The 10,842-nt window shown below is 36.1% G+C and overlaps 3 protein-coding genes across 3 annotated transcripts; 1 reads left to right on the top strand and 2 right to left on the bottom strand.

Annotated features, from left to right (window-relative positions):
* Positions 1 to 292: 292 nt before the first annotated feature.
* LOC143462495 (mammalian ependymin-related protein 1-like) lies at positions 293 to 1,991 on the bottom strand. The gene is made up of 6 exons (XM_076960687.1): positions 1,848 to 1,991; positions 1,696 to 1,730; positions 1,430 to 1,564; positions 1,128 to 1,320; positions 762 to 864; positions 293 to 639 (listed from the first exon to the last, which is right to left on the bottom strand). Exons 1-6 carry the CDS (start codon positions 1,912 to 1,914, stop codon positions 564 to 566), a joined length of 609 nt encoding a protein of 202 aa, XP_076816802.1. The 5' UTR covers positions 1,915 to 1,991; the 3' UTR covers positions 293 to 563.
* A 618-nt stretch (positions 1,992 to 2,609) lies between these two features.
* LOC143463040 (ependymin-like) lies at positions 2,610 to 4,049 on the top strand. The gene is made up of 6 exons (XM_076961398.1): positions 2,610 to 2,789; positions 2,867 to 2,901; positions 3,007 to 3,138; positions 3,317 to 3,497; positions 3,675 to 3,777; positions 3,845 to 4,049. Exons 1-6 carry the CDS (start codon positions 2,726 to 2,728, stop codon positions 3,909 to 3,911), a joined length of 582 nt encoding a protein of 193 aa, XP_076817513.1. The 5' UTR covers positions 2,610 to 2,725; the 3' UTR covers positions 3,912 to 4,049.
* Positions 4,050 to 4,270: 221 nt separating this feature from the next.
* Positions 4,271 to 8,581, bottom strand: LOC143463038 (atypical kinase COQ8B, mitochondrial-like). The gene is made up of 12 exons (XM_076961397.1): positions 8,393 to 8,581; positions 7,800 to 8,259; positions 6,901 to 6,966; positions 6,613 to 6,753; positions 6,437 to 6,522; positions 6,251 to 6,340; positions 6,041 to 6,173; positions 5,817 to 5,910; positions 5,472 to 5,616; positions 5,123 to 5,230; positions 4,886 to 5,038; positions 4,271 to 4,774 (listed from the first exon to the last, which is right to left on the bottom strand). Exons 1-12 carry the CDS (start codon positions 8,534 to 8,536, stop codon positions 4,490 to 4,492), a joined length of 1,905 nt encoding a protein of 634 aa, XP_076817512.1. The 5' UTR covers positions 8,537 to 8,581; the 3' UTR covers positions 4,271 to 4,489.
* Positions 8,582 to 10,842: the final 2,261 nt, after the last annotated feature.

The following is a 10,842-nucleotide window of genomic DNA, read 5'->3' on the forward strand; positions in this document are numbered from 1 at the left end:
ATTTAATATTGTTTATAGGCCTATAGGCTTTTTGCCGAGTTCAGATCGATGTTAGTTCAGTTAAAATATGAGCTAAACTTCTTTCATTTATAATTATTAGCAGATTTTAGGATAGCCTATATTCCAATATCGAAGTGGTATAATTGGAATTTGTTTATGATCTCAAGAATTAAAATTTTATTGAAACAAATGATAGGCTATTGCTAATTTATAGCCTAGGTCTATACCTATAGGCCTACATCCAACTTACAAATGCAAGGTATCGTTGAAATAATTGCTGACGTAATGAACGATTAAAAACCGTAAAGCGTAAACTATTTAAGACCTATAGTAGTAGACAAGCAACTAAAAATTAAATTGTCGAATGCAATAAATAAGGTAAGGCAAAAACAGGAAGACAAAGAAGAAAAAATGTAGAGACGAAAAATTTTGGTTTTCAACTTTTGTTTTATTATGAGCCAAACTTCATGTTCATTATTTTTATCAAAGCATTACGATTTAAGAAAATTACAACAAACGAAAACCAATAAAATTCCTTGCTGGTTGCCAAAAATTTGTCGGAGTTATATCCTTCCACGACATTCGTATGGAACGTCGAAAATGTTTGGATCGTCAAGACCAATAGTCACGTCGAAAAACCTGAGGAAGATTTTAACATAATTGTAACAATTAAGTCTTCCTGATTTTCAACACACCGTTAAATGCGACACTAACTTCTTCTTAGCTTTCAAAACAATATAACCCAGCTATAGCCTACTTACTTGCGGTGAAAGCTCAAATGTTGCTTGGACTTCACCTGGTATCCGTGAAATGTTTCAGAATAGGGAATGCATTCCTCTTTTGTAAAAGATGTGGTCAAGTTGCCTGCGAAGAACAATGAAGAGTAACATCTAGCTTGTTTTCTTGCTTTTCCAACCAGTATAGGCGAATCACGTAAAGGCCATAAGGCTGGGCAGAGCTCGTTAAAAAAGACAGGCGATCTTTGGAAATTAGCGTCACTTGCACCATCGACAGCTCTCAACTCTCGTGACCAGATCGACTGCTTTTAGGCTACGCAGTGTAACCGACTATGGAAAATGATCCTGGCTTAAGTTAAGAATAGGCCAAATCAGTGAGGGTGGACTAACCAACAACTTCCGTGTCGTGAGTCATGTGAAACCACGTTGATAAAAGAACACCGGCTCCTGGAACTTCAAGTGATCCAATAGAACTTTCACCAATATATTGCGATTGTTCAGGCACTTCAACTAGACGGAAAGGGCGGTCAATGGTACTGACATTGCATTTTCGGGTTTTCAAATCTACGCGGTACGCTTTGTTCTGCACAAGTATTTGACAGTTATCCAATGGCAAAGACAAGTTATAACATTTCACGAAAATCTTTTTACTGAAATCGACATTTTTTCACATTAAATTCCTGAACATATACCTCGTGATGAAGGAACAGCTCATCCACTTGAGGGCGTGTGGCATTTTCATTGACGCGTTCTATCATTCTTACTCTTTGACTTGCAGCATCGTAGGAGAAGCGTCCGTCGCGGTAGTACCCTGTCTCATGGTCATACTAAAAATATATACATTTACGATTGACCTGTACAGAAGTGCAGAAGTAGTACAGTACATCTGGTGATTGGTTGCTATTAAGATTAACAACTTATAGTGTACAGTATATAATTCGTTTGAAGTTTTTCTTACCGCTAGCAAACGAGCTTGAAAATATGTTGGCGCAACTGAAATGCAAAGGTTTTAAGTTAATAAATGATATCTGGAGAATATCTGAGGATTTTTTATCGCAAAAAGGATTTTCTGCAAAACCTCTTCATCTTTATCTGCAATGAATTACGTACCACATCTATGCTCTTGTGCCTGCGTTGTAACCACGGCAAGAACTACAATAAAAACTATTTTTAACATTCTACCAATATTTCACTAAGTTGTCCACTTTATTAAAATGCCTGCAGTGAAAAAGTAACATTTTGAAAATGTGGTCTTTATCTATATACTAGTTTGTTATGCTCTGCTGAATGCACCTCTGAATTCAAACTTGTTTTGCAAACTGTTTCCTTCTCTGCGCGTTGCATGCTGACTTTGCATTGTTAGTTACAAATTAACATAAACGCAGTTAGGTTATAGACAAACACCAAGTTTCTGAGCACGATTGGGCAAAGTCCTGGAATATATCTGGGTCATAAGTTTTGCACACAGCTTAAAATTTTCCGTTTACTTTAATGCGCTAATGACAACTGGTACAGTCTAGATATGTACAAACGAGATAGTGTTAACGAGGTCACTTTGCATCACGTGAGTGTATGTCATAAGGTTTAAAAACAAATATTTTTCTTTTCTTGCATCTTGTTAAAGGCGCAGGTGGTGCCAAGCGTTGCATAATTCCGGTAATTGTTTGTATTTACACAAAAGCCTAATATCAAACTTTGCATTGTTTGTAGGAGCCATCGCCCACAAAGACGCAATGATTATGCAGTCTAGAACGACGTACGGTGCTGCAGAAAAGAAAGTTAGGCATTTTGGTCTATATAATAACTTAGTGTAGGCTTGTTAATACCGTTAAACAGTGTTAACAATAATAAAATAATAACAATATTAAATTTAATAATATTCAACATTAAATGGAACAACAAAGTTACATTCTATTTCAACAAAACTTTTTGTAATGTACTAAATTAGGGATATTTAAAGCGAAAAGCAAAACTATTGCAGGTAGACGATGCGTGCTATTGTTATTTTCTTAGTTTTTGTGACTGCTAATTATGTGAGCTCAGTACCATGTGGTAAGTATCCGTGTACAGCTTTTGCATGTTACTGAAATCCTTTTTTTTTTGAAAGTAATTATTTGCATTTTTTGCAGTTGCTCCGAGCACTTGGGAAGCAACTTTTGAGGCTGTAAGTTGGAACAAGTTTTTAAATAATATAGTAACTGTTATCTTCTGCAATGAAAGTCGCATGTTACACTTTAAATAAAAGTTAAGTATTACGGTTCTTTTGTAGCATGATCACTTGACTGGGTACTACGCAAGAGGTCGCATGGCCTACGACAAAACAGGGGAGAAAGTGAGGACGGTTGAGGCAATCAAAGGAAATGCAACCGTGGCCTACGACAGTCTTTACCTTTTCAACAAAGTATGCCACGTGTATAAGTTAGCCACAAGACATGTGATTGCGAAGTAAAATGGAATTTGCAATAAGCTATACCTGTACAGGTATTGGTTGCAGATTCACAGTGTTTGACCTAAAACTTGGTAGGCCTACCTGTGTTTGAGACGCAAAGCTTCGAGTTATTGTTATGATATTATTTTAGCATGCGCATTATCGTGTGGATCTGAAAACCAAGAAATGTAGCAAAGAAGCTTTGAATTTTAAATTCGAACCGATTGAAATTCACGCAAACTCAACCTATTTGGGCGAAGTAATCATTGGATCACTGAACGGCATCGGAACCGGTGTCATTGTTCAAAGTTGGGCTCATAAGTCTAGCTCAGGTTCGTAAAACTTCCTTTAATAAAGTATTTTTATTACACAGTTTTATAACAAAAAGAAAAGCTAACGCTTGCACTTTGGCAAGTTTTTCATCTAAAACGAACAAAAAATGTTTGATTTCGTAAAGTCAGTCTCATACTTTTTAAAATTGCTTTAATGAATTCAAACATTGTTTTCAGGTGGTCAGGTTTTTCAAACGTTTACAAGCCATGACTGCATTCCTGTTTCCCACAGTTATTACGGAAAAAATTCTGCGGGCAAGGATATGCATTACCACTTTGAGTAAGTCAGCAAATTACTTAATCCGCCCTCTTGCGGTAATAAATAGGTATTTTAAATTACTTTTCAGCTACTATGATGTTCGTCCTGGAGTGTCAAGCCCGGAAATATTCGACGTTCCAAAAAGCTGTATGTGACAACTGAGAAACGAGTGATCGTGTTCGTTCAGCGAGCAAGTCTGAATGTAGTAATTTTGAAAGCTTGTGGTGTTTAATCAAATAAAATTTATGTGGAAAAAATCTTCTTCAGCCAAAATAAAATCTATTGAAACATGAGCGTTTGGCGTTGAGCATTACTTGTACAAGTTGTACTGTCAAGGTGTCACAGGTTCCTGTAGAGGCGAATTTAATTAATCAATGTGCTTTTGTAAATGGACAACGTTTTACCGATTTCGCAATGCGACCTTTATAGGATACACCAAACTGGTTTTGGTGTACACTTTACAGCACAAATACCAAGTGCTGTGATTAAAATAAATCATACAGTAACCAATAAATCTGTGCAAAACGTTCAACGCAAAGGTATATTTTCTTTTTCCCAAATCTGTAAATCCAAATCTAGGATGATATTTACAATAGTTCTTTACTAAGATATACATGGGCAGATAGGTAACTCCACAGCTGCCTGCTCACACAACGGGTTTCGTAAAGCGATAGCTGAAAGGAGTAAAAATTTTGCACAGTGGTATAATTTCATCCGTGGCATAAGCTTGGCGTTAATCGGTTGACTTCTTATCCCAATAATTCTCATACACTTCATCAAACATCCGTTTGCACGCGTATTTTGCTTTCAGTTTTGCCGAGATAAGAAAAGATCCGGATAACTTCCGGTGAAGGGAGTAGGATTCTTCCGGAGGAGGAACAAGTCGGTGCTTGAGGAAAGTAGGAACCAATTTCATGATCTGATTGGCAGTGCTTTGCGTGCTGAAGTCAAACACATCTTCGGTACTAAAGGGAGCGCCGAGAATCATGATTGCGTCAATGTGGGCCTCTGTCATTATCTGAAAGAAAACTTCCTGCTTTGATTCCGACGACGGAAAAATGTCGCTCGAACTCAAGCACAATTATTGCCCGGTTTTGTTTAAAAATAGTTTTTTGTCTGAAATACTAACCTTTGATTCATAACCAGTCAAGAATTTTAACTTGATTGATTGCTCCAGAACCTTCTCTCGGTCACCAACCGACGCCCCTTTGACAACCTCAATATATTCATCCACAAACTCCTTTGAATAGTATCGGCTTGCACCGAAATCCAACAACCAAAGCTAAAAATTAAGTAGAAAGCATCACTTAGTAAGCACAAGGAATGTTTTGCGAAGGAGTTGACGACTGATAGGCAACTCAAATACCTTTTGTTGCTCTGAATTGTAAAAGAAATTGGCCCAATTCGGATCAGTTTGCATGCATCGCAATTCAAATATCTCCTTAAGAACCAACCTTAAGATGGCAGCAGCAAGCTTTTGCCAATTAAGATATTTTAAATTAGTTTTTATACTTCATCTACTGTATATAGAATTAAATAAAATATTTTTTAAAATATCTCAGACCGTGTTCTAACAAAACTTGAAAGTTTAAAAAAAATCATAAAAAACCTAAATACAGGTACAAAAGTTTAAAAAGCCTAATTATATCAAAAAAACTCAGAATAAAACAAAAATAAAGCATAAAGTAGAAATAAAAAGGCGGCAGTGCGCTCACAAAATTTCTCTCGTCCTGAGTGAGTTGCTTTGCAGCTTGGTCAATTGGAATCCCACTTATAAGCTCAGTGGTAAGAACTCTCATTCCACTTAACTCTGGAATAACCTCTGGGATTCCAAACACTTCTTCACCTTTCAATGCTTCACTGTAAGCAGATTCACAAGTGGTCAAGTTTAAGTTCAAATTTAGCCGATTTATGAATCACATTTTATTGACGATGGAAGACAGCCCAAAATTTGAAATAGCACAATGTGCTAATTTAGACAGTAAAACTGCCAACAGTGATACAGAGAAATCTTGATAATCATGAGATTCGCTTCTCTGCAACCTTTGATTGAAGCTTACCGAAATTTTTGGGAGAATTCTGCCTCACGCTTGTAATCACATTCCAAAGTTAGTTCTTTGCGAGCCACATCGATAAATTTGTCCATAAATAATTCTGAAGTAAAGAATTTAAGTTTAAGCTTAGAGGCAAACTGATTTTTCCATTTGTGAAATGAAATGTCACAAAAAAGTATAAAAGCCTTTGCCCTTTATAAAAATGAAATATAATGATCAACAACGCTTACGTTCAGGGAAAACGTTCCAAAATTTGAGCAGAGTAACAAGATTGTCAATATCACTATTGATGCTGTTAGCAACACCGGGATATTGAATTTTCATCGCTACTTGTCGACCATCATTTAACACTGCACGATGAACCTTAAAATCAACCAAATTTTTTATTAAAAACTCAGCATAAATTTTCCAAAATTTTTTTAGAAAGGTTTTTGTTCTACCTGTCCGATAGACGCAGCAGCAAAAGGTTTTTCATCAAATTCTTTAATCTTATTTCTCCATTCTGGCCCAAATTCTTGAACCAGCACCTTCTACAAAAACAAGCACAAAAACTTTGTAGAAATGTGGAAAAACAAAAAAATCAATTTATTAATTTAAGTCATTCTAAAATGAAGCAATAAACATACCTTCATTTGCTTGGCAGGCATAAAATCCGCACTCTGACGAACTCTTTCAAATATTTCCAGAAGTTTTGGGTCAATAACAGATTCATCTAGGTTTTAAAAAGATGTCAAAAGCTTAAGAGGCATCACGATTAAAGGAACTAAAAGCGAGGTTACATGCAGAGTAAAGCAAAACTTACCTTGAATACTAAGCATCTGCCCAAGCTTCAAAGCAGCACCACGTACAGTGCAGAGTGTGTTGACGATTCTTGAAAGGTTTGCTTCACTTAGAAGTAATGAATGACCTTCTTGAAAACTGTTATTGGTTTTATTCTCTTGATCTAACCAAATACAGGGATGAAGTAACAAATGAATAACAGAGTAAAAGTAAATGTGACGGCTTAATTTTTCATTTCAAAAGCATATAAATGTTTTTCTTAACATAAATTCCTAAGTTAGGAGTAGTGAAACGTTTTCATAAACTTTACCATTATAGCCAATAGTTTTCTTGGCGTAATCAGAAAGACTTCCAACTGCCAAACCTGCAGCAAGTCCTTAAAAGAAAAACAAAAAAGTTGGGGCACACAATTCACTAATAATGAGGATCGTCATCAAAACTCAAACATAGACATATGGTGGTATCACTCAAACTTCATTGTTAGCATAAAAACGATATAGCAGACCCAATTTCATGTAAAATACCTATACACTGGAAAATTCCTGGTATATGACGAAACGTTGAAAAAATTAAACGCGTTGATAACTTTGATATTTTCAGACAATTTAGTCATAGCATTGAACAGAAGTAAATAAATGGTGTATATACTTAAGATTCTTACCCAGACTAGGCTAGTTAGTGTATGTGGTTTTGTTTGTGTCAGTGCCCAACAGGTGTTAATACTCGGTATGTAGGAATATGTAGTGCTGTTGAGTAATGCAAATGAATTGCATAGTTTTGAGCTTCTATAAGTATATAATTTTACTTTTCAAATTTTAAACAAGTTTTGGGAAAATTACTGTTATGATGGCGGTAACCTCAACACACTTAAAAATTATAACATAAACAGATATAAAATGGTTATAAGACCATGATACAATTATTTGTAACTTGCTTCTAACGATGTTTTTGATGTAGCCATAGATATAATACCTAATGTATTCTTAGAAACTACAAATAAATAACCAGAGGTCTTACATAACATCCCAAAGCAAACCAGAGGCTCGGTCGGTACCAGTTTTAGAAGTTTTAATAATCCACAGGTGACTGATTCATATGTGCCAAATTACAAAACAGTTTCACTAATCAGACATGCCACCCAGGTATTCTGTTATGGCTTCATTTACCACCGAAATGCAGCATTGACAAACAAACGGGGGTGATACTGACCTCCAAATGAACTTAATCTTCCTATTCGTGTTGATGGAACTCGTCTTTCTTTCGAATTTCTCTTTAACTTTTTCTGCATATCTGACACATTTGTAGCTTTTTCAGTTTCGGAAACATTTCCACTTTTCATTTGTCGCAGTTGCTTTACCTTAGCAAGGTTGGCAAGTTCTTCTGCAGTTATTGCGTACAGTAAGTTAGTTGTATGATAACTTCTTTGCTGCCCGACAAAATCATGCCTCCGAAAATTAGCAACATTGTTACGATAAGTTGAGTATGATCTTGTTGGTGGCAAGTGTGCGGACCCCACATGGCCATTACTAGGACCTAAAATGCTTGCATCCGAGTCAGAAAATTCAGGAGTGTGGGACTCAGGTGAAGAATCATCGTTTTTATCTTCCATTCCATCGGAAGACTCATGTGATGAAGCAGAAACTTGTGACTGTGACTTGCTTCCACAAACCTTTGTAATAAAAGTAGAATTGTCATAACAATGTTTAAGGAATTCTTTTAAAACATTGTTTACAGCCACATTCAACAATAGTTGCATGATGTCATTACGTTGTATCAAAATTGTTTGCGTCTTTAAAACTCACTTTCTCACATTTTTCCACGATAGGCTGAGCGACGCTACTTGTTCTAATATGGTAAAATATACCTTCATACGCAGATTTGGTGAGTGACTGCCCAACTTTGGCAGCACCTCTTGCCATACACACAAGATCAGATATTCTTTGCATTGTAATTATATGAAAAATCTACTCAAAAATACACATGTAAACCTGATTAATTTACTCAAATCAGAATTTGGAGCTGTTGATCAGTTTACCAGCGCTGAACAGGGGCTAGCTTCGTTAATGCCTTGCCCAAGGCCAGAAAGGCTATTACATTGGGAATGCAGTGGCCACGGCATTGCACCCACAAGGGGTTGCACCTACAGCATTGCATCCGGAATGTAATCAGAGGCGTACCTAGGGTTTTCAGTGCCCGGGGAGAGGCAGTATTTTCTCCACCACTTTTCAAAATAAATGAGAAAAAAAGAATTGAAGGATCAAATTATAATGGAATTTGCTTAATTTCCATGTTTGACAGCCCCATTCAAAATAGGCAAATCGCAAATTATTAGATGTGTACTTATATTCATACGAGAAATAATAGCTGGCAATTTATGGTGTCTAATTTCGAAACGCTGTATAAAAACACGTAACTCACCTATTAGGCTACATACCAGTACTGTACAAATATATGTTGTTCTAGGCTAGATCATATAACTGATTATAAGTAATCCCACACAACAAATTCTATGAATGAAAAGGAATAAAAATGTGAAAACACCAATCACACCTAAAATAGTTTTTGAGAAGGCGCATGGGCCAATAATGCTCCTCTTATTACATTAGTGCAAGCAGCATTAAGCAGCCTGATGGTCTTATCGTATTTCCTGAGGTATTACAGTATTTGATTGGTGCAGTCCAAAAGACCAAACTCTTGCTATTCTATGTGGGTTCAATCGCATGTTCATGCAATTTACGTGCAGGTGTAATCCCGTGTGGGTGCTATTTCGTGGGTAAAATCACTATGGAACCGCCTAAAGTCATACTGTCTAACTGTCCTGCAGTTGGCAGTTGCCCACTGGTAATCAAACACGGGCCAAATTATTACATGTCCGCTCTGACAACTCGGCTACCAAATCAAATTTTACTACTTTAACCACGCAACTAATCATTTACAACAAGGCTACACTTTCCAATCCAGCAATCATTGTCCTTGCTGTCCCTCAGTGTCAGTAGCAAGAACCAAGAAATTACTTCTCAAAACACTTGATGTGTGATTCTTGTCTGGCCAGCAAGTTATATAACACACAAAACAAACAGACATCATATACTGCTACGGATTCACTATTTAGCTGGGTGTTCATGCCAATTTCTTCAAAAAAAATATAAAAATAAAATTAGATAAACCAGAAATCAACATTAAAAATGTATAGAATTTCATTTCTGCTACATTAATGTATACAGCTGTGCTAACTAAGTATGTCCTTCTCAGGGTTGATTGTTGTTAATTTTAATTATTGCTTGATCGATTGTTCGTTAGTCTTACTCCATTGATAATCGCTTTCATTAACCCCTGATAGCCTAGTGGAGCATCACAGTACCAAACTTAAACTTTCAATGTTTTGAATATTGATATGTTATTGATTCTCAACAAAACTGTTACTGTTTTTCGAGCGCAGAAGAGAGTTGCATTCAGTAGACTTTTAAAACTAGACTGAACAATCGAAAACTAGCGCTTTGTGCGCTGTAGTACAAATGACGTAATTCGGAAGTAATAATGTGTTGCATATAATAGACATGGTCAAAATATAGTAGCCTACAGCGCTTGCTGTTAAACACACGAAAAAAACTCTAGTAAGATTATAATACTATTAGATCTGCGCAAGAATTCCGTAAGAATAAGGGCTAATTATGACAATTAACACACTGCCTAACCGCTTTTGAACTAATCTGATTTGCTAAAGCCATAGAGGAATCCAGCGTTTATATCAGTGGTCTTCAACTTTTTTTGTAAAATCACCCCTTTTTTGGAGTTTTTGGTCAAAATCGTACCTATGATTATTTTTCTACGAATGTATGTGCTTTTTGCGATGTAGGCAATATGCTTTGAAATAATCACAAAAAAGAAAGAATATTCCGAAACAAAGCAAGTATGACGTTGTACAATAATAGCGCGGTAAATAACAGATAGTAATAAACAGTACAGTACAACACAAAAAAGTTTTGGAAGGACAAATGCCATTTTCATCACCATATGACCACCTTCATTCTCGCAGAATCATAGTTCCCGTTTGTCCTGACGTGTTTCCAATAAAAATAAAAACTGTCTGACTGAACAAATCAAATTCCATCGTTTTACTGAAAGTTTAGCAGATATGTAGACGTTTTTTTGTTTTAATATGAAAGAAAATCTCATCTGATTTATGATTAACCAGAACAGATTGTTCCTTTCTGGTCGGAAAGTCGTCTAATTTTGGCCAATATTGCGCAGG

This window comes from Clavelina lepadiformis, chromosome 6, assembly GCF_947623445.1.
Source record: "Clavelina lepadiformis chromosome 6, kaClaLepa1.1, whole genome shotgun sequence".
NCBI lineage: Eukaryota > Metazoa > Chordata > Ascidiacea > Aplousobranchia > Clavelinidae > Clavelina > Clavelina lepadiformis.